The sequence below is a fragment of the Somniosus microcephalus genome, chromosome 31 (genome assembly GCF_052327205.1).
Source record: "Somniosus microcephalus isolate GS21.2 chromosome 31, FLI_Smic_1.0, whole genome shotgun sequence".
NCBI lineage: Eukaryota > Metazoa > Chordata > Chondrichthyes > Squaliformes > Somniosidae > Somniosus > Somniosus microcephalus.
In genome coordinates, this window is record NC_141017.1 from 7,723,773 (window position 1) to 7,744,126 (window position 20,354).

Genomic DNA, 20,354 nt, shown 5'->3' on the forward strand with positions numbered 1-20,354 from the left:
TATGTAATGAGAAAGGATTAATTAGCAATCTTATTGTACGAGGCCCCTTGGGTCGGAGCGACCATAATTTGATAGAATTTTTCATTAAGATGGAGAATGCAGTAGTTGACTCAGAGACTAGGGACCTGAATTTAAATAAAGGAAACTACGATGGTCTGAGGTGCGAGTTGGGTAGGATTGATTGGAGTTTGACGGTGGATAGGCAATGGCAAACATTCAAAGACCGCATGGATGAACTACAGAATTTGTTCATCCCAGTTTGGCATAAAAATAAAACAAAAAAGGTGACTCAACCGTGGCTAACAAGGGAAATTAGGGATAGCATAAGATCCAAGGAGAGGACATATAAATTGGCCAGAAAAAGCAGTAAACCTGAGGATTGGGAGCAGTTTAGGATTCAACAAAGGAGGACAAAGGGATTAATTAAGAAGGGGAAAATAGAATGAGAGTAAGCTTGCAGGGAACATAAAAACTGACTGTAAAAGCTTTTGTAGATATGTGAAGAGAAAAAGATTGGTGAAGTCAAGCGTAGGTCCCTTGCAGTCAGAATCAGGGGAATTTATAATGGGGAACAAAGAAATGGCTGACCAATTAAATACATATTTTGGTTCTGTCTTCACGAAGGAGGACACAAATAACCTCCCAGAGATGTCAGGGAACATAGGGTCTGATGAAAGGGAGGAAATGAAAGAAATCAGTATTTGTAGGGTAATGGTGTTAGGGAAATTGACGGGATTGAAGGCCGATAAATCCCCAGGGCCTGATAATCTACATCCTAAGGTACTTAAGGAAGTGGCCCTAGAAATAGTAGATGCATTGCTGATCATCTTCCAACATTCGATGGAATCTGGAACAGTACCCATGGAGTGGAGGGTAGCTAATGTTACCCCACTATTCAAAAAAGGTGGTAGAGAGAAAACGGGGAATTACAGACCGGTAAGCCTGACATCGGTAGTGGGGAAAATGCTAGAGTCCATTATAAAAGATGTAATAGCAGAGCACTTGGAAATCAGTGACAGGATCGGACAAAGTCAACATGGATTTACAAAAGGTAAATCGTGCTTGACGAATCTACTGGAATTTTTTGAGGATGTAACTGGTAAAATGGATAAGGGAGAACCAGTGGATGTGGTGTATTTGGACTTTCAGAAGGCTTTCGATAAGGTCCCGCATAAGAGATTAGCGTGTAAAGTTAAGGCACATGGGATTGGGGGCAAGGTATTGACTTGGATAGAGAACTGGTTGGCAGACAGAAAGCAAAGAGTTGGAATAAACGGGTCTTTTTCCGAGTGGCAGGCAGTGACTAGTGGGGTACCGCAAGGATCGGTCCTTGGACCCCCACTATTCACAATATATATTAATGATCTAGACAAGGGAACTAGATGTAATATCTCCAAGTTTGCAGACGACACAAAGCTGGGTGGGCGTGTGTGCTGTGAGGAGGATGCCGAGAAACTCCAGCATGATTTGGACAGGTTGGGTGATTGGGCAGAAGCATGGCAAATGCAATATAACGTGGATAAATGTGAGGTTATCCACTTTGGTGGCAAAAACAGGAAGGCAGATTATCTGAATGGCAATAGATTGGGAGAAGGGGAAGTGCAACGAGACCTGGGTGTTCTTGTGCACCAGTCGCTGAAGGTAAGCCTGCAGGTGCAGCAGGCGGTTAAGAAGTCAAATGGTATGTTGGCCTTCGTAGCGAGAGGGTTTGAGTACAGGAACAAGGATGTCTTACTGCAGTTGTACAGGGCCTGGGTGAGACCACATCTTGAGTATTGTGTGCAGTTTTGGTCGCCTTATCTGAGGAAGGATGTTCTTGCCATGGAAGGAGTTCAGCGAAGATTCACCAGGCTGATACCTGGGATGGCAGGAATGACGTATGAGGAGAGATTGGGTCGATTGGGCTTATACTCACTGGAGTTTAGAAGAATGAGAGGATATCTCATTGAAACTTATAAAATTCTGACAGGACTGTACAGACTAGATGCAGGAAGGATGTTCCCGATGGTCAGGGAGTCCAGAACCAGGGGGCACAGTCTAAGGATAAGGGGCAAGCCATTTAGGACAGAAATGAGGAGGAATTTCTTCACCCAGAGAGTGGTGAACCTGTGGAATTCTCTACCACAGAAGGCAGAAGAGGCCAATTCATTAAATATATTCAAGAAGGAGTTGGATATATTTCTTAAGGCTAAAGGGATCAAGGGCTATGGGGAGAAAGCAGGGACAGTGTACTGAATTTGGATGATCAGCCATGATCGCATTGAATGGCGGAGCAGGCTCGAGGGGCCGAATGGCCTACTCCTGCTCTTATCTTCTATGTCTCTATGTTTCTAACGTCCCTTCCCAACCCCCTCCCATCAAACACGCCTCCCTAACCCCCTCCAACACCCCTCCCCCCAAACCCTTCCACCCCCTCCCCATTCTAACGCTCCTCCCCAACCCACTCAATTGCCCCTCTCTCAACCCCTTACCCAGCCTCCTCCAACACCCCTCCAATGCCCCTCCCATCCAAAGCCCCTCCCCTTCTAACACCCCTCCCCAATCCCCTCGAAGCCCCTCCCCTCCAACACCCCACCCGACCCCTCCCATCAAACACGCCTCCCTAACCCCCTCCAACGCCCCAATCCCCTCTCCCAACTTCCTCAAACACCCCACCCCCAACCCCTCCCCCTTCTAACGCCCCTCCTGCAAACTCCTCCATCCCCTCCCCCACCCCATCCAATGCCCCTCCCCCCAACCCACTCCAACCCCCCTCCCCCTCCAATGCCCCTCCCCCTCCAACGCCTGCAGCACACAGGCCATCTCCATTTCACACGACAGTTGTTTCGGAGAGACTGCCAAGTGGCCTATAATTCCAGGAAGTTTTGATCCTGTGGACTGGTGCTCATTAGGAATTAAGCCGAGAATCCGCAAATTCACTTCATGCAGGAGTCTGTCGGCCAGCATAGGGGCAAGACTTCAGTGCAGCGAGTCTGGGTGGGTGGACGAGCCAGAAACAAAGTCCGAGAAGCAACATAAAAACCAGGAGGACCATCAACCAGCCTGTCCTGAAGACCTTGCATCACCTCGCTGCGGTATAAATGGCCAGGCTGAATATTTAACCCACAGCAGTTCTAGGAACCATTCTCAAACCTGCTACAGTCTAAAATAGATTGGAGATATCCCTGGACTGGGTTTATTTTTCTGGTGTATTTATGTGTATGTGGTCACATTCCCAGAACAGAATGTGCTCTGCTGACACTCACCATTCCAGTCATCCAACGCGGACTGCTTCCAATTATACATTTTCTTCTGTTTATGTTGAATTTGGTGCTCGTTGTACAATCAGATGCCAACGCTGGGGGGGTGGGGAAGGGGAAGAATTTGTCTAACCACAGGTTTGCTTCCAAGGTCCACATCACCAGCATCCACCCTCAGACACAGAAGAGCACGGGTTGGAGGCAGGGCAGGGCAGAGCTCCCCCTCCTCTGCCCAAACCCAGCGGACAGTTCCGCTCCCCGCACCGGCCGTCCTTCCTGCCGCCGTGAAGGAGATTGACGTGAGACGCACACTTGCCAGTGCGCTCAGCGAGAGCCGGGGAGATGCTCCATCAGCGTGGCTTCTACACTTGGGCCTGGCTGGGCCTAGACTTCACACTGGAAGATCGGCAGGCACGGATGATGGATGGATGGCTGGGGAGAAGCAGCCCAAGTCCTGAAGGATTTCCAACAGATGTATGGCTCAAGGAGCTGCCAAAAGATGCCCTCATTTGCTCCAGTCAGTGTTCACATGGAGTATACCGAACAAGAAAAACCACATACCTGCCGAACACACCCCTCATCTCTTCACCACACTTTCTGCCACAACTCAGTGTGGATTGGCACTGCAAGATCCCACTAATCAGCAGTAACTAACTCAATACTTCCAGGAATAACATTAACACAGGCACACAGTGGCTATCAGCCTCTACACTGACAGGTGGCGTTGGCACAGAAGCTGTGTAAGGGCACCCCACAGAAATTCAGGGCAGATTAAAGATACAATGAACCAGTGATTTGGAGGCAGCATGAGCAACCTCAAGATCCATTAGCGGCCTTTCTACCACCTTGTTCAGACGTTTTTCAACTCTTTGGTTAGATTCCAGTCTGTAAATCTCACTCTCTATCCAACAAAGAGATTCCAGTCTGTAACAATATTCACTCTCTGGGAGTACAGAGGCTGCAGAACACTCTGAGGGGGGAGGGTGAACAGCCAGAGGTCGTGGTCCATATCAGTACCAATGAAATAGGCAGAAAGAGGGATAAGGTCCTGCAGGCAGATTTTAGGTAGCTAGGAAAGAGATTAAAAAGCAAGACCTCAAAGGTAGTAATCTCTGGATTACTCCCTGTGCCACGTACTAGTGAGTACAGGAATAGGAGGATAGAGCAGATGAATGCGTGGCTGGAGAGATGTTGCAGGAGGGAGGGCTTCAGATTCCTGGAAAATTGGGACCGGTTCTGGGGGAGGTGGGACCTGTACAGGCCGGACGGGCTGCACCTCAACAGAGCCAGGACCAATGTCCTCGCCAGGGAGGTTTACTAGTGCTGTTGGGGAGGGTTTAAACTAATTTGGCAGGGGGATGGGCACCAGGATGTAGCATTAGAAAGGAGAAACAAAGTGCAAAGAGGAGTGGGAGATACCAATAGCACTAGAGTAAGAGATAGTACGGTATTAGGTGGGGTCAGGTTGAGAGAGGATACAAGGAGGTCTAAGGCCGGTTTACAGGGCAGGTGTGTAAATGCATGAAGTGCGGTAAACAAGGTTGATGAGCTGCAGGCGCAAATAGCCACATGGGAATATGATGTTGTGGTAATAATGGAGACCTGGCTCAAAAAAGGGCAGGATTGGGTATTAAATATTCCTGGATATAAGGTGTTCAGGAAAGATAGGGAAGGAAAGATACGAGGTAGTATTGGTCAAGGGGAATGTTACAGTGCTGGAGAGAGAGGATGTGCTGGAGGGGTCAAGGACAGAATCTATCTGGTTAGAGTTAAGAAATAATAGAGGTGTCATTATACTATTATTCTATAGGCCACCAACTAGTGTGAAGGATATAGAGGAACAAATTTGCAGGGAAATTACAGAGAGGTGCAAGGACTCTACAGTAGTGCTAATGGGGGACTTCAATTATCCTAATATAGACTGGGATAGTAATAGTGTAAAGGGCAGAGAAGAGGAAGAATTTTTGAAGTGTGTTCAGGAGAACTTTCTTGATCAGTATGTTTCCGGCCCAATGAGGAAGGCGGCATTGTTGGATCTGGTTCTGGGGAATGAGGTGAGTCAAGTGGAGCAAGTGTCAGTAGGAGAACATTTAGGGAAGAATGATCATAGTATCATAAGGTTTAGGTTAGCTGTGGAAAAGGACAAGGAGCAATCTAGAGTAAAAACATTTAATTGGAGGAAGGCCAATTTCAGTGGGATGAGAATAGATCTGGCCCGGGTAAATTGGAATCAAAGATTGGCAGCAAAACAGTAATCAAACAATGGGCTGCCTTTAAAGAGGATACAGTCGAGGTACATTCACACGAGGGGGAAAGGTAGGGGAACCAAAGGCAGGGCTCCCCGAATGATGAAAGAGATAGAGACTAAGATAAAACAGAGAAAAGGGGCATATGACAGGTGTCAGGTTGAGAATACAAGTGAGAACCAGGCTGAATACAGGAAGTTCAGAGGGGAAGTGAGAAAGGAAGTAAGAGGGGCAAAGAGAGAGTATGAGAATAGACTGGCAGCTGACATAAAATGGAATCCAAAGTTACAAGAATGATTCCATGGATGAGGGACTTCAGTTACGTGGATCGACTGGAGAGGCTGGGGTTGTTCTCCTTGGAGCAGAGAAGGTTGAGAGGAGATTTGATCGAGCTGTTCAAAATCATGAGGGGTCTGGACAGAGTAGATTGAGAGAAACTGTTCCCATTGCCTGAAAGGGTGGTGGAGGCAGCCTCAATCGTGGCTTTCAAAAGGAAATTGGATAAGTACCTAAAGGAAAATAATTTGCAGGGCTACAGGGAAGGGGCGGGCGATTGGGACAAGCTGAAGAGGTCTTGCAGAGAGCTGGCACGGGCTCGATGGGCAGAATGGCCTCCTAATGTACTGCAAAGATTCTACAATTACCCCTGCAAATACTCGGGGAATTACCCCTGCAAATACTCGGGGGATTAGCCCTGCAAATACTCGGGGGATTAGCCTTGCAAACACTCGGGGGATTACCCCTGTAAACACTCGGGGAATTACCCCTACAAATACTCGGGGAATTACCCCTACAAATACTCGGGGAATTACCCCTACAAATACTCGGGGAATTACCCCTACAAATACTCGGGGAATTACCCCTACAAATACTCGGGGAATTACCCCTACAAATACTCGGGGAATTACCCCTACAAATACTCGGGGGATTACCCCTGTAAATACTCGGGGGATTAGCCCTGCAAATACTCGGGGAATTACCCCTGCAAATACTCGGGGAATTACCCCTACAAATACTCGGGGAATTACCCCTACAAATACTCGGGGGATTACCCCTACAAATACTCGGGGGATTACCCCTGCAAATACTCGGGGGATTACCCCTGCAAATACTCGGGGGATTACCCCTGCAAATACTCGGGGAATTACCCCTGCAAATACTCGGGGGATTACCCCTACAAATACTTGGGGAATTACCCCTGCATATACTCGGGGGATTACCCCTGCAAATACTCGGGGAATTACCCCTGCAAATACTCGGGGAATTACCCCTGCAAATACTCGGGGGATTAGCCCTGCAAATACTCGGGGAATTACCCCTGCAAATACTCGGGGGATTACCCCTGCAAATACTCGGGGGATTACCCCTGCAAATACTCGGGGAATTACCCCTGCAAATACTCGGGGGATTAGCCCTGCAAATACTCGGGGGATTACCCCTGCAAATACTCGGGGAATTACCCCTACAAATACTCGGGGAATTACCCCTGCAAATACTCGGGGGATTACCCCTGCAAATACTCGGGGAATTACCCCTGCAAATACTCGGGGGATTAGCCCTGCAAATACTCGGGGGATTACCCCTGCAAATACTCGGGGGATTACCCCTGCAAATACTCGGGGAATTACCCCTACAAATACTCGGGGAATTACCCCTGCAAATACTCGGGGGATTAGCCCTGCAAATACTCGGGGGATTAGCCCTGCAAATACTCGGGGGATTACCCCTGCAAATACTCGGGGGATTAGCCCTGCAAATACTCGGGGGATTACCCCTGCAAATACTCGGGGAATTAGTCCTGCAAATACTCGGGGGATTACCCCTGCAAATACTCAGGGAATTACCCCTGCAAATACTCGGGGAATCACCCCTGCAAATACTCGGGGAATTACCCCTGCAAATACTCGGGGAATTACCCCTGCAAATACTCGGGGAATTAGTCCTGCAAATACTCGGGGGATTACCCCTGCAAATACTCGGGGAATTACCCCTGCAAATACTCGGGGGATTACCCCTACAAATACTCGGGGGATTACCCCTGCAAATACTCGGGGGATTACCCCTACAAATACTCGGGGAATTACCCCTGCAAATACTCGGGGAATTACCCCTGCAAATACTCGGGGAATTACCCCTGCAAATACTCGGGGAATTACCCCTACAAATACTCGGGGAATTACCCCTGCAAATACTCGGGGGATTACCCCTGCAAATACTCGGGGAATTAGCCCTGCAAATACTCGGGGAATTACCCCTACAAATACTCGGGGGATTAGCCCTGCAAATACTCGGGGAATTACCCCTACAAATACTCGGGGGATTACCCCTACAAATACTCGGGGAATTAGTCCTGCAAATACTCGGGGGATTACCCCTACAAATACTCGGAGGATTACCCCTACAAATACTCGGGGAATTACCCCTGCAAATACTCGGGGAATTACCCCTGCAAATACTCGGGGGATTAGCCCTGCAAATACTCGGGGGATTACCCCTACAAATACTCGGGGGATTAGCCCTGCAAATACTCGGGGGATTACCCCTATAAACACTGGGGGGATTACCTCTATAAACACTGGGGGGATTACCCCTAAACACTGGGGGGATTACCCCTATAAACACTGGGGGGATTCCCCCTATAAAGACTGGGGGGATTACCCCTAAACACTGGGGGGACTAACCCTATAAACACTGGGGGGATTACCCCTATAAACACTGGGGGGATTACCCCTATAAACACTGGGGGATTACCCCTATAAACACTGGGGGGATTACCCCTATAAACACTGGGGGGATTACCCCTATAAACACTGGGGGGATTACCCCTATAAACACTGGGGGATTACCCCTTTAAACACTTGGGGGATTACCCCTATAAACACTCGGGGGATTACCCCTATAAACACTGGGGGGATTACCCCTATAAACACTGGGGGGATTCCCCCTATAAACACTGGGGGGATTACCCCTATAAACACTGGGGGGATTACCCCTATAAACACTGGGGGGATTACCCCTATAAACACTGGGGGGATTACCCCTATAAACACTGGGGGGATTACCCCTATAAACACTGGGGGGATTACCCCTACAAACACTGAGAGGATTACCCCTATAAACACTGGGGGGATTACCCCTATAAACACTCGGGGGATTGCCCCTATAAACACTGGGGGATTACCCCTATAGACACTCGGGGGATTACCCCTATAAACACTGGGGGGATTACCCCTATAAACACTGGGGGGATTACCCCTATAAACTCTGGGTGGATTACCCCTATAACATAGAAACATAGAAGATAGGAGCAGGAGTAGGCCATTCGGCCCTTCGAGCCTGCTCCGCCATTCAATGAGATCATGGCTGATCATCCAAATTCAGTACCCTGTCCTTGCCTTCTCCCCATATCCCTTGATCCCTTTAGTCTCAAGAAATATATCCAACTCTTTCTTGAATATATTTAATGAACTGGCCTCCACAGCCCTCTGTGGCAGAGAATTCCACAGGTTCACCACTCTCTGGGTGAAGAAATTCCTCCTCATTTCAGTCCTAAATGGCTTACCCCTTATCCTTAGACTATGACCCCTGGTTCTGGACTCCCCGGCCATCAGAAACATCCTTTCTGCATCTAGTCTGTCCAGACCTGACAGAATTTTATAGGTTTCGATGAGATCCCCTCTCAATCTTCTGAACTACAGTGAGTATAAGCCCAATTGACACAATCTCTCCTCGTACGTCATTCCTGCCATCCCAGGTATCAGCCTGGTGAATCTTTGCTGCACTCCCTCCATGGCAAGAACGTGCTTCCTCAGGTAAGGTGACCAAAACTGCACACAATACTCAAGGTGCGGTCTCACCAAGGCCCTGTACAACTGCAGCAAGACATCCTTGTTCTTGTACTCGAACCCTCTTGCTACGAAGGCCAACATACCATTTGCCTTCTTAACCGCCTGCTGCACCTGCATGCTTACCTTCAGCGACTGGTGCACAAGAACACCTAGGTCTCTTTGCACTTCCCCTTCTCCCAATCTATTGCCATTCAAATAATAATCTGCCTTCCTGTTTTTGCCACCAAAGTGGATAACCTCACATTTATCCACATTATAGTGCATTTGCCATGTTTCTGCCCAAACACCCAACCTGTCCAAATCGTACTGGAGTTTCATGACATCCTCCTCACAGCATACCCTCCCACCCAGCTTTGTGTCGTCTGCAAATTTGGAGATATTACATCCAATTCCCTCGTCCAGATCATTAATATATATTGTGAACAGCTGGGGTCCTAGGACCGATCCTTGCGGTACCCCACTAGTCACTGCCTGCCACTCGGAAAACGACCCGTTTATTCCAACTCTTTGCTTTCTGTCCGCCAACCAGTTCTCTATCCAAGTCAATACCTTGCCCCCAATCCCATGTGCCTTAATTTTGCACGCTAACCTCTTTTGCGGGACCTTATCAAAAGCCTTCTGAAAGTCCAAATACACCACATCCACTGGTCCTCCCTTATCTATTTTACCAGTTACATCCTCAAAAAATTCCAATAGATTAGTCAAGCATGATTTACCTTTTGTAAATCCATGTTGACTTTGTCTGATCCTGTCACTGCTTTCAAAGTGCTCTGCTATTACATCTTTTATAATGGACTTTAGCATTTTCCCCACTACCGATGTCAGGCTTACCGGTCTATAATTCCCAGCTTTTTCTCTGCCACCTTTTTTGAATAGTGGGGTAACATTAGCTACCCTCCAATCCATGGGTACTGTTCCAGAGTCTATTGAGTTCTGGAAGATGACCAGCAATGCATCTACTATTTCTAGGGCCACTTCCTTAAGTACCCTGGGATGTAGATTATCAGGCCCTGGGGATTTATTGGCCTTCAGTCCCATCAATTTTCCTAACACCATTTCCCTACAAATACTGATATCTTTCAGTTCCACCCTTCCAAAGATGTGCAGGTTAGGTTGATTGGCTATGATAAATTGACCCTTAGTGTTAGGGGGATTAAAATGTGTGGGGTTACGGGGATAGGGTGGGATATGTGTTGGTGTAGGGGTTATGGGGATCGGGTGGGATATGTGTCGGTGCAGGCTCGATGGGCCGAAATGGCCTCTATCTGCACTGTGGGGTTTCTGTGATTCTTCTGTGATTCATCAGACCCTATGTTCCGTGGTATTTCTGGGAGGTTATTATGTCCTCCCTTGTGAAGACAGAACCAAAATATGTATTTAGTTGGTATGCCATTTCTTTGCTCCCCATGATAAATTCCCCTGATTCTGACTGCAAGGGACCTACGCTTGACTTCACCAATCTTTTCCTCTTTACAGATCTATAAAAGCTTTTACAGTCAGTTTTTATGTTCCCTGCAAGCTTACTCTCATATTCTATTTTCCCTTTCTTAATTAATCCCTTTGTCGAATCCTAAACTGCTCCCAATCCTCAGGATTATTGCTTTTTCTGGCCAATTTGTATGTCCTCTCCTTGGATCTTATGCTATCCCTAATTTCCCTTGTTAGCCACGGTTGAGTCACCTTTTTGTTTTATTTTTATGCCAAACTGGGATGAACAACTTCTGTAGTTCATCCATTCGGTCTTTGAATGTTTGCCATTGGCTATCCACCGTCAACCCTTTGAGTGCCATTCCCCAATCAATCCTACCCAACTCGCTCCTCAGACCATCGTAGTTTCCTTTATTTAAATTGAGGACCCTAGTTTCTGAGTCAACTACTTCATTCTCCATCTTAATGAAGAATTCGATCATATTATGATCGCTCCGACCCAAGGGGCCTCGTACAACAAGATTGCTAATTAATCCTTTCTCGTTACATAATACCCAGTCTAAGATGGCCTGATCTCTGGTTGGTTCCTCGACATATTGGTCCAGGAAACCATCCCGTAAACACTCCAGGAATTCCTCCTCCACAGTATTGTTACTAATTTGGTTAGCCCAATCTATATGTAGATTAAAGTCACCCATGATGACTGCTGTGCCCTTATTGCACGCTTCTTTAATTTCCCTTTTAATGCCATCCCCAACCTCCGCCTTACTGTTTGGAGGTCTATATACCACTCCCACTAATGTTTTTTTCCCCTTAATATTTCTCAATTCTACCCCTACAGATTTCACCTCATCAGAGCTAATATCCTTCATTACAATTGTGTTAATCCCTTCTTTAACCAGTAATGCTACCCCTCCTCCCTTTCCTTTTTGCCTATCTTTCCTGAATATCGAATACCCCTGGATGTTGAGTTCCCAGTCTTGGCCGTCCTTGAGCCACGTTTCTGTAATCCCAGCCAAATCATATTTGTTTACCTCTATTTGCGCAGCCAATTCATCTACCTTATTACAAATGCTCCTCGCATTAAGACACAAAGCCTTCAGGCTTGTTTTTTTAACGCTCTTAGACCTATTAGAATTATTATTTACTGTGGCCACGTTTGATTTAAACCATTGATTTCTCTGACTGCCACTTTTGTTTTTCTCCTTCCTATCTTTTGCTTTTATCCTTGTTTTCCTTTCCTCTGTCTCCCTGCTCAGGTTCCCAACCCCCTTCCATTTTAGTTTAAACACTCCCCCTAGGACATCGGTTCCAGCCCTGCCCAGGTGCAGACCATCCAGTTTGAACTGGTCCCACCTCCCCCAGAACCGGTTCCAATGTCCCAGGAACTTGAATCCCTCCCCCTGGCACCATTCCTCTAGCCACGTATTCATCTGAAGTATCCTTCTATTTCTACTCTGACTAGCACGTGGGCACTCGGGGGAGATTCCCCCGAAAACACTCGGGGGATTACCCCTATAAACACTGGGGGTATTACCCCTGTAAACACTGGGGGTATTACCCCTGTAAACACTGGGGGATTACCCCTGTAAACACTGGGGGATTACCCCTGTAAACACTCAGGGGATTACCCCTATAAACACTGGGGATTACCTCTGTAAACACTGGGGGATTACCCCTGTAAACACTGGGGGTATTACCCCTGTAAACACTGGGGGGATTACCCTGTAAACACTCAGGGGATTACCCCTATAAACACTGGGGCATTACCCCTATAAACACTGGGGGATTACCCTATAAACACTGGGGGGATTCCCCCTATAAACACTGGGGGGTTACCCCTATAAACACTGGGGGATTACCCCTATAAACACTGGGGGGATTACCCCTATAAACACTGGGGGGATTACCCCTATAAACACTGGGGGGATTACCCCTATAAACACTGGGGGGATTACCCCTATAAACACTGGGGGGATTACCCTATAACACTGGGGGGATTACCCCTATAAACACTGGGGGATTACCCTATAAACACTGGGGGATTACCCCTATAAACACTGGGGGATTACCCCTATAAACACTGGGGGATTACCCCTATAAACACTGGGGGATTACGCCCTATAAACACCTGGGGGGATTACCCTACTGATACCACTGCGGGGGATTACCCCTGTAAACACTCGGGGGATTACCTTACCCCTGTAAACACTCGGGGATTACCCCTGTAAACACTGGGGGGTTACCCCTATAAACACTGGGGGGATTACCCCTATAAACACTGGGGGGATTACCCCTATAAACACTGGGGGGATTACCCCTATAAACACTGGGGGGGATTACCCCTATAAACACTGGGGGGATTACCCCTATAAACACTGGGGGGATTACCCCTATAAACACTCGGGGGATTACCCCTGTAAACACTGGGGGGTTACCCCTATAAACACTGGGGGGATTACCCCTATAAACACTGGGGGGTTACCCCTATAAACACTGGGGGGATTACCCCTATAAACACTGGGGGGATTACCCCTATAAACACTGGGGGGATTACCCCTATAAACACTGGGGGGGATTACCCCTGTAAACACTGGGGGGATTACCCCTATAAACACTGGGGGGATTACCCCTGTAAACACTGGGGGGATTACCCCTATAAACACTGGGGGGATTACCCCTGTAAACACTCTCTGGGGATTACCCCTATAAACACTGGGGGGATTACCCCTGTAAACACTGAGGGGATTACCCTATAAACACTGGGGGGATTACCCCTATAAACACTGGGGGGATTACCCCTATAAACACTGGGGGGATTACCCCTATAAACACTGGGGGGATTACCCCTATAAACACTGGGGGGATTACCCCTATAAACACTGGGGGGATTACCCCTATAAACACTGGGGGGATTACCCCTGTAAACACTGGGGGGATTACCCCTATAAACACTGGGGGGATTACCCCTGTAAACACTCTCTGGGGGATTACCCCTATAAACACTGGGGGGATTACCCCTGTAAACACTGGGGGGATTACCCCTATAAACACTGGGGGGATTACCCCTATAAACACTGGGGGGATTACCCCTATAAACACTGGGGGGATTACCCCTATAAACACTCGGGGGATTACCCCTATAAACACTGGGGGATTACCCCTATAAACACTGGGGGATTACCCCTATAAACACTGGGGGATTACCCCTGTAAACACTGGGGGGATTACCCCTATAAACACTGGGGGGATTACCCCTGTAAACACTCTCTGGGGGATTACCCCTATAAACACTGGGGGGATTACCCCTGTAAACACTGGGGGGATTACCCCTATAAACACTGGGGGGATTACCCCTATAAACACTGGGGGGATTACCCCTATAAACACTGGGGGGATTACCCCTATAAACACTCGGGGGATTACCCCTATAAACACTGGGGGGATTACCCCTATAAACACTGGGGGGATTACCCCTATAAACACTGGGGGGATTACCCCTGTAAACACTGGGGGGATTACCCCTATAAACACTGGGGGGATTACCCCTGTAAACACTCTCTGGGGGATTACCCCTATAAACACTGGGGGGATTACCCCTATAAACACTGGGGGGATTACCCCTATAAACACTGGGGGGATTACCCCGATAAACACTCGGGGGATTACCCCTATAAACACTGGGGGGATTACCCCTATAAACACTGGGGGGATTACCCCTATAAACACTGGGGGGATTACCCCTGTAAACACTGGGGGGATTACCCCTATAAACACTGGGGGGATTACCCCTGTAAACACTCTCTGGGGGATTACCCCTATAAACACTGGGGGGATTACCCCTGTAAACAGTGGGGGGATTACCCCTATAAACACTGGGGGGATTACCCCTATAAACACTGGGGGGATTACCCCTATAAACACTGGGGGGATTACCCCTATAAACACTCGGGGGATTACCCCTATAAACACTGGGGGATTACCCCTATAAACACTGGGGGGATTACCCCTATAAACACTGGGGGGATTACCCCTATAAACACTGGGGGGATTACCCCTATAAACACTGGGGGGATTACCCCTATAAACACTGGGGGGATTACCCCTGTAAACACTGGGGGGATTACCCCTATAAACACTGGGGGGATTACCCCTGTAAACACTCTCTGGGGGATTACCCCTATAAACACTGGGGGGATTACCCCTGTAAACACTGGGGGGATTACCCCTATAAACACTGGGGGGATTACCCCTATAAACACTGGGGGGAATACCCCTATAAACACTCGGGGGATTACCCCTATAAACACTGGGGGGATTACCCCTATAAACACTGGGGGGATTACCCCTATAAACACTGGGGGGATTACCCCTATAAACACTGGGGGGATTACCCCTGTAAACACTGGGGGGATTACCCCTATAAACACTGGGGGGATTACCCCTGTAAACACTCTCTGGGGGATTACCCCTATAAACACTGGGGGGATTACCCCTATAAACACTGGGGGGATTACCCCTATAAACACTGGGGGGATTACCCCTATAAACACTGGGGGATTACCCCGATAAACACTCGGGGGATTACCCCTATAAACACTGGGGGGATTACCCCTATAAACACTGGGGGGATTACCCCTATAAACACTGGGGGGATTACCCCTGTAAACACTGGGGGGATTACCCCTATAAACACTGGGGGGATTACCCCTGTAAACACTCTCTGGGGATTACCCCTATAAACACTGGGGGATTACCCCTGTAAACACTGGGGGGATTACCCCTATAAACACTGGGGGGATTACCCCTATAAACACTGGGGGGATTACCCCTATAAACACTCGGGGGATTACCCCTATAAACACTGGGGGGATTACCCCTATAAACACTGGGGGGATTACCCCTATAAACACTGGGGGGATTACCCCTATAAACACTGGGGGGATTACCCTGTAAACACTCTCTGGGGGTTACTCTTTGTTGAAGCCTGGCGGTTCTGTTGCCGACTGTACAGGGGACGGATGCATTCACTGCAAACAACATGTGCTGGTGTTTCTGCCCCATGTGTGCGAGGGCACGGAGAGGTCAAGCCCACTAACAGCTGCTGGCGTTGAGAAGGATGTCCCATCATGATCCTTTCCCCTGAATGGAGTAAACAGGACTCGGAGCAATCAGGGAACTTCCTCCCGCAGAAACTCCCGGGTTAAAACGATCAGCAGTGAAATCGGCCGTGACAACGGCCCGAAGCCAAGTCTTCTGCAGCAAGCGTGAATGGCTCCACGTACCCTGTGTTGTGGGGCAGGTCCCTCCAAATAAACTCTGCTCCACAGCTACCCTGTCCCAACCAACCATCCTGAGTTTTAGCAGCGAGGGTTAGCAGAGCACTAATACAGGCAGGTTCCTGTGGGGTCTGTGACTCGCCATATATTGCCAGTGCGTTTCTCAGTTAGTTCAGAATCATTCTGTTTTTGTAAAGAAAAGTGACAAAAGTTACCAGCTATTGTAGCCAGAATTCCTGTTCTGATACACAGTTGAGCCACGATTCAAATTTCCCTGCATTACGACAGTGACTACACTTGCAAAGTACTTCATTGGCTGCAAAGCATTTGGGACGTCCGGCAGTCGTGAAAGGTGCTATAGAAATGCTAACCTTTCTTTTTAAATAAGAGGGAAAGGGACTGGGACTCCGGGACGAGCTCTTTCAGAGGGAGGGCACAAGGGCGATGGGCCAGTGGGGAATATCCCTTTATCTCCAGCCTCCCACCCTGGTGCAACTTAATACTCAAGGTGCTTCTCCAGTGTCGCCAATGTGCTCCCGAGATGGGTAAGTGAGTAAACGCCCCCCGTGGGCACCGAGTCACAGGTTCCACTCCCAGGCTGTGTAAAGCCAGCAGATCCCAGTTCAGGCAGCATTTGAGATCAGGATCGGGATTGGCTTCAGCTCCTTTGGGATAGAGAGGGGAACAAATCATTCAGGGTTCCCGGCCCTAGCTGCTAATTAGTGACCCCCGACTGACTGTGTGAACAAAACCAGACTCTGCGGTGAGGCCCTCCACAGTTGATTATCCGGCCAGCACTCACTGCAGGGCTTTCAAATGGGAACATAAAAGCAGGAGGAGGCCATTCAGCCCCTCGAGCCTGCTCCGCCGTTCAAGCAGACCGTAGCTGATCGGCACCTCAACTCCATTTCCCCGCCTTTGCTCCATATCCCTTGATACCCTTACCCAGCAAAAGCCGATCGATCTCAGTCACTCCTGAACGGCCTGGCTCTAATTTTAAGATCCTGAGGCACCAGAGGAGTACTGCACACCAGTGAAAGTCAGCACCTTCAGGGAAAGAGGCAGAGAGGGGGAATGGGAGAGAAAGAGAGAGCGCAAGAGAGAGAGAGAGCGCAAGAGAGAGAGAGAGAGCGCAAGAGAGAGAGAGAGCACAAGAGAGAGAGAGAGCGCAAGAGAGAGAGAGAGCGCAAGAGAGAGAGAGAGCGCAAGAGAGAGAGAGAGCGCAAGAGAGAGCGCAAGAGGGAGAGAGCGCGAGAGGGAATGGGAGAGAGCACGAGAGAGAGGGAGAGAGAGCGCGAGAGAGGGAGAGAGAGAGAGGGAATGGGAGAGAGCGCGAGGGGGGGAATGGGAGAGAGTGCGAGAGAGAGAGAGAGAGAGAGAGAGAGAGAGAGAGAAAGGGAGAGAGAGAGAAAGAGAGGGGGGGAATGGGAGAGAGCGCGAGAGGGGAATGGGAGAGAGCGCGGAGAGAGAGGGAGAGAGAGAGAGAGGGAATGGGAGAGAAAGAGAGAGCGCAAGAGAGAGAGAGAGAGGGGGGGAATGGGAGAGAGTGCGAGAGAGAGAGAGAGAGAGAAAGGGAGAGAGAGAAAGAGAGAGAGGGGGGTAATGGGAGAGAGAGATAGAAAGAGAAAGGGGGAGAGGGGGGAAGGGGGGGGAGAGGGGGGGAGAGGGGGAAAGGGAGGGAAAGGGAGGGAGAAAAGGGAGAGAGATAGAGAAAGGCAGAAAGAGAAAGAGAGAGCGAGAGAGTGATATGGAGAGAAAGGGAGCGAGAGTGAGTGAGCGCGCGGGTGTGGCGGGGTGCGCTTACCTTTGAAGAGCGGGGGCAGTACGGCGGTCCCATGACAGCACACGCGATTGCGGCAGGAGCTCGGGTCCCAGCTGAAGACCAGCAGCTTGAGCTGCTGGGAGTGCTCCAGCTCGATGTTGAAGGTGTGGTCCAGGCTGAGGAAAGGTTCCTGGCAGCTCAGCATGGCGGTGCGGGCCTTGCTAACCGAGTCCACCTGGATGGCGCAGAAGACGTCGCGCAGGCCAGCCCGGGGCAGCTTGACGCCCTCGATGCCGTACAGTCGGACGTTGATCAGGCCCGAGAGGTACTGCAGGCACCGCGGCTGCTCGCCGCCCCCGTAGGGACGGAAGGCGCCCGTGTCCAGCTTGGTGCTGGCTGGGTGCCGGCAGGCGGTGGGTCCATCCTTCTCCGGACGCCAGGGGCCACCGGGCTTCTCCGCCTTGGCGACCAGTTCCGGCGAGTCTCCGTCGCTCAGGTAACCGCCTGTGCCCAGCAACCGCGAGCTCCGCTGCTTCTTCTGTCGCCGCTGGCTCTCGCGGGCAGACACGCTGCTGTCCAGGTGGTAGCGGCAGATGACGTTGCGGTTGGAGACGGGCAAGGAGACCCCCGAAGATGAGGACGGCAGTGGAGGGGAGGCCCCCCCGCTCGGCTCCGGCCGGCTGTTTTCCGCAGCAGAGGCGCCCCCGCCGCCATCTTTGTCGTGGCGGTTGGAGCGCGAGGTCCCCCTCAAGCTCAGCTTGCGCCTCAGCTCCGGGAGCTTCTTCATTCTCATAGACAATTTCCGCACGGTGCCGGGGGACTTGACTCGGTCGGACAGCGAGCGGTGGGCTGCAGCGCTCTTCTTGGCGGGCTTGGGGCTGGCCAGGGGCGAGCGGCCACCTTCCGTCCGTGCATCAGGCGCGCCATCTGTCGGAAACGGAGAAAGCAACAGAGTCAGCAACGGGTAACGGTCAGCTCCAGTTAACTCACTGACCCCTCACCGCCCCCCCCCACAGACCCACAGTGTCCACGAGCATCTGACTGGCCAAACCCAGCACCCCAACACAAGCCGACCTTTTTATATTGTGGGGTACACACTCCGCCCCAATGCGAGTGACCCATGTGCAGCTTTGATCGCTGCTGTCACATCTACATAAAGACCCCCATCGAGTGAGAAAACCATCACCCCTATGCTCGCTAACCTACATTGGCTCCCAGTCCGGCAACATCTCGATTTTAAAATTCTCATCCTTGCTTTCAAATCCCTCCATGGCCTCGCCCCTCCATATCTCTGTAATCTCCTCCAGTCCCACAACTCTTCAGATATCTGCGCTCCTCTAATTCTGCCCTCTTGTACATCCCTGATTTCCTTCACCCCACCATTGGTGGCCATGCCTTCAGCTACCTAGACCCTAAGCACTGGAATTCCCTCCTTAAACCTTTCCGCCTCTCTACCCCTCTCTCCGCCTTTAACACTTTCCTTAAAACCTACCTCTTTGACCAAGCCTTTGGTCACCTGTCCTAATATCTCCTTATGTGGCACAAGCGTGTCCATGGGTCACTCGCGTTGGGGCAGAGTGTCTACCCCACAATATGAAGAGGTCGGCTTGTGTTCGGTGTCACATTGTGTCTGACAAACGTCCCAAGGCACTTCACTGGAGCATTAACTACATGAAAGGTGCTATATAAATACAAGTTGTTGTTAAAGGGGGAATTGCTTAGCAACCCCCAGCCGCCCCAATGAGCTGGGGCCCCACACTACTGAGAGCAGCAGCTCGTTACCTCACTGAGGTAGGTCATGATGCACCAATAACAGAATCCCACCAACACACAACCAGAAGCAAGAACTTGCACCTTTCACCACCTCAGGACGACCCAAAACGCTTCACAGCCAATGAAGCACTTCATTGTTGTAATGTAGGAGAATTTTTATTTATTCATTCATGGGATGTGGGTGTCGCTGGCAAGGCCAGCATTTATTGCCCATCCCTAGTTGCCCTTAAGAAGGTGGTGGTGAGCCACCTTCTTGAACCGTTGCAGTCCATGTGGTGAAGGCGCTCCCACAGTGCTGTTAGGGAGGGAGTTCCAAGATTTTGACCCAGTGACGATAAAGGATCGCCGATATATTTCCAAGTCATGATGGTGTGTGACTTGGAGGGTAACTTGGTGTTCCCACGCGCTAGCTGCCCTTGTCCTTCCAGGCAGTAGAGGTCGCGGGTTTGGGAGGTGCAGCCGAAGAAGCCTTGGCGAGTTGCTGCAGTGCATCATGCAGATGGTACACACTGCAGCCACGGCACGCCGGTGGTGGAGGTGTGACTGGGCTGGGTGTGCCTTTGTCATGTCCGGTGCCTAGGTCGATGTCAGGTGGTCCCTCCGGTTTTATTCTTATTATGACAACTGAGTGGCTTGCTAGGCCGTTTCAGAGGGCAGTTAACATTGCTGAGAGTCTGGAGTCACATATAGGCCAGACCGGGTAAGGACGGCAGATTTCCTTCCCTAAAGGACTTTAGTGAACCAGACGGGTTTTTACAACAATCCGGTAGTTTCATGGT

The 20,354-nt window shown here is 49.8% G+C and overlaps 1 protein-coding gene across 1 annotated transcript in view; it reads right to left on the reverse strand.

Moving 5' to 3' along the window:
• Positions 1–20,354, reverse strand: part of LOC147097554 (rho GTPase-activating protein SYDE2-like) — a 95,008-nt gene that overhangs the window by 46,155 nt on the left and 28,499 nt on the right. Inside the window, exon 2 of the mRNA XM_085971403.1 lies at positions 17,845–18,729. Coding sequence (XP_085827529.1) covers positions 17,845–18,729 — 885 coding nt within the window. The remainder of the gene's footprint in view (positions 1–17,844; positions 18,730–20,354) is intronic.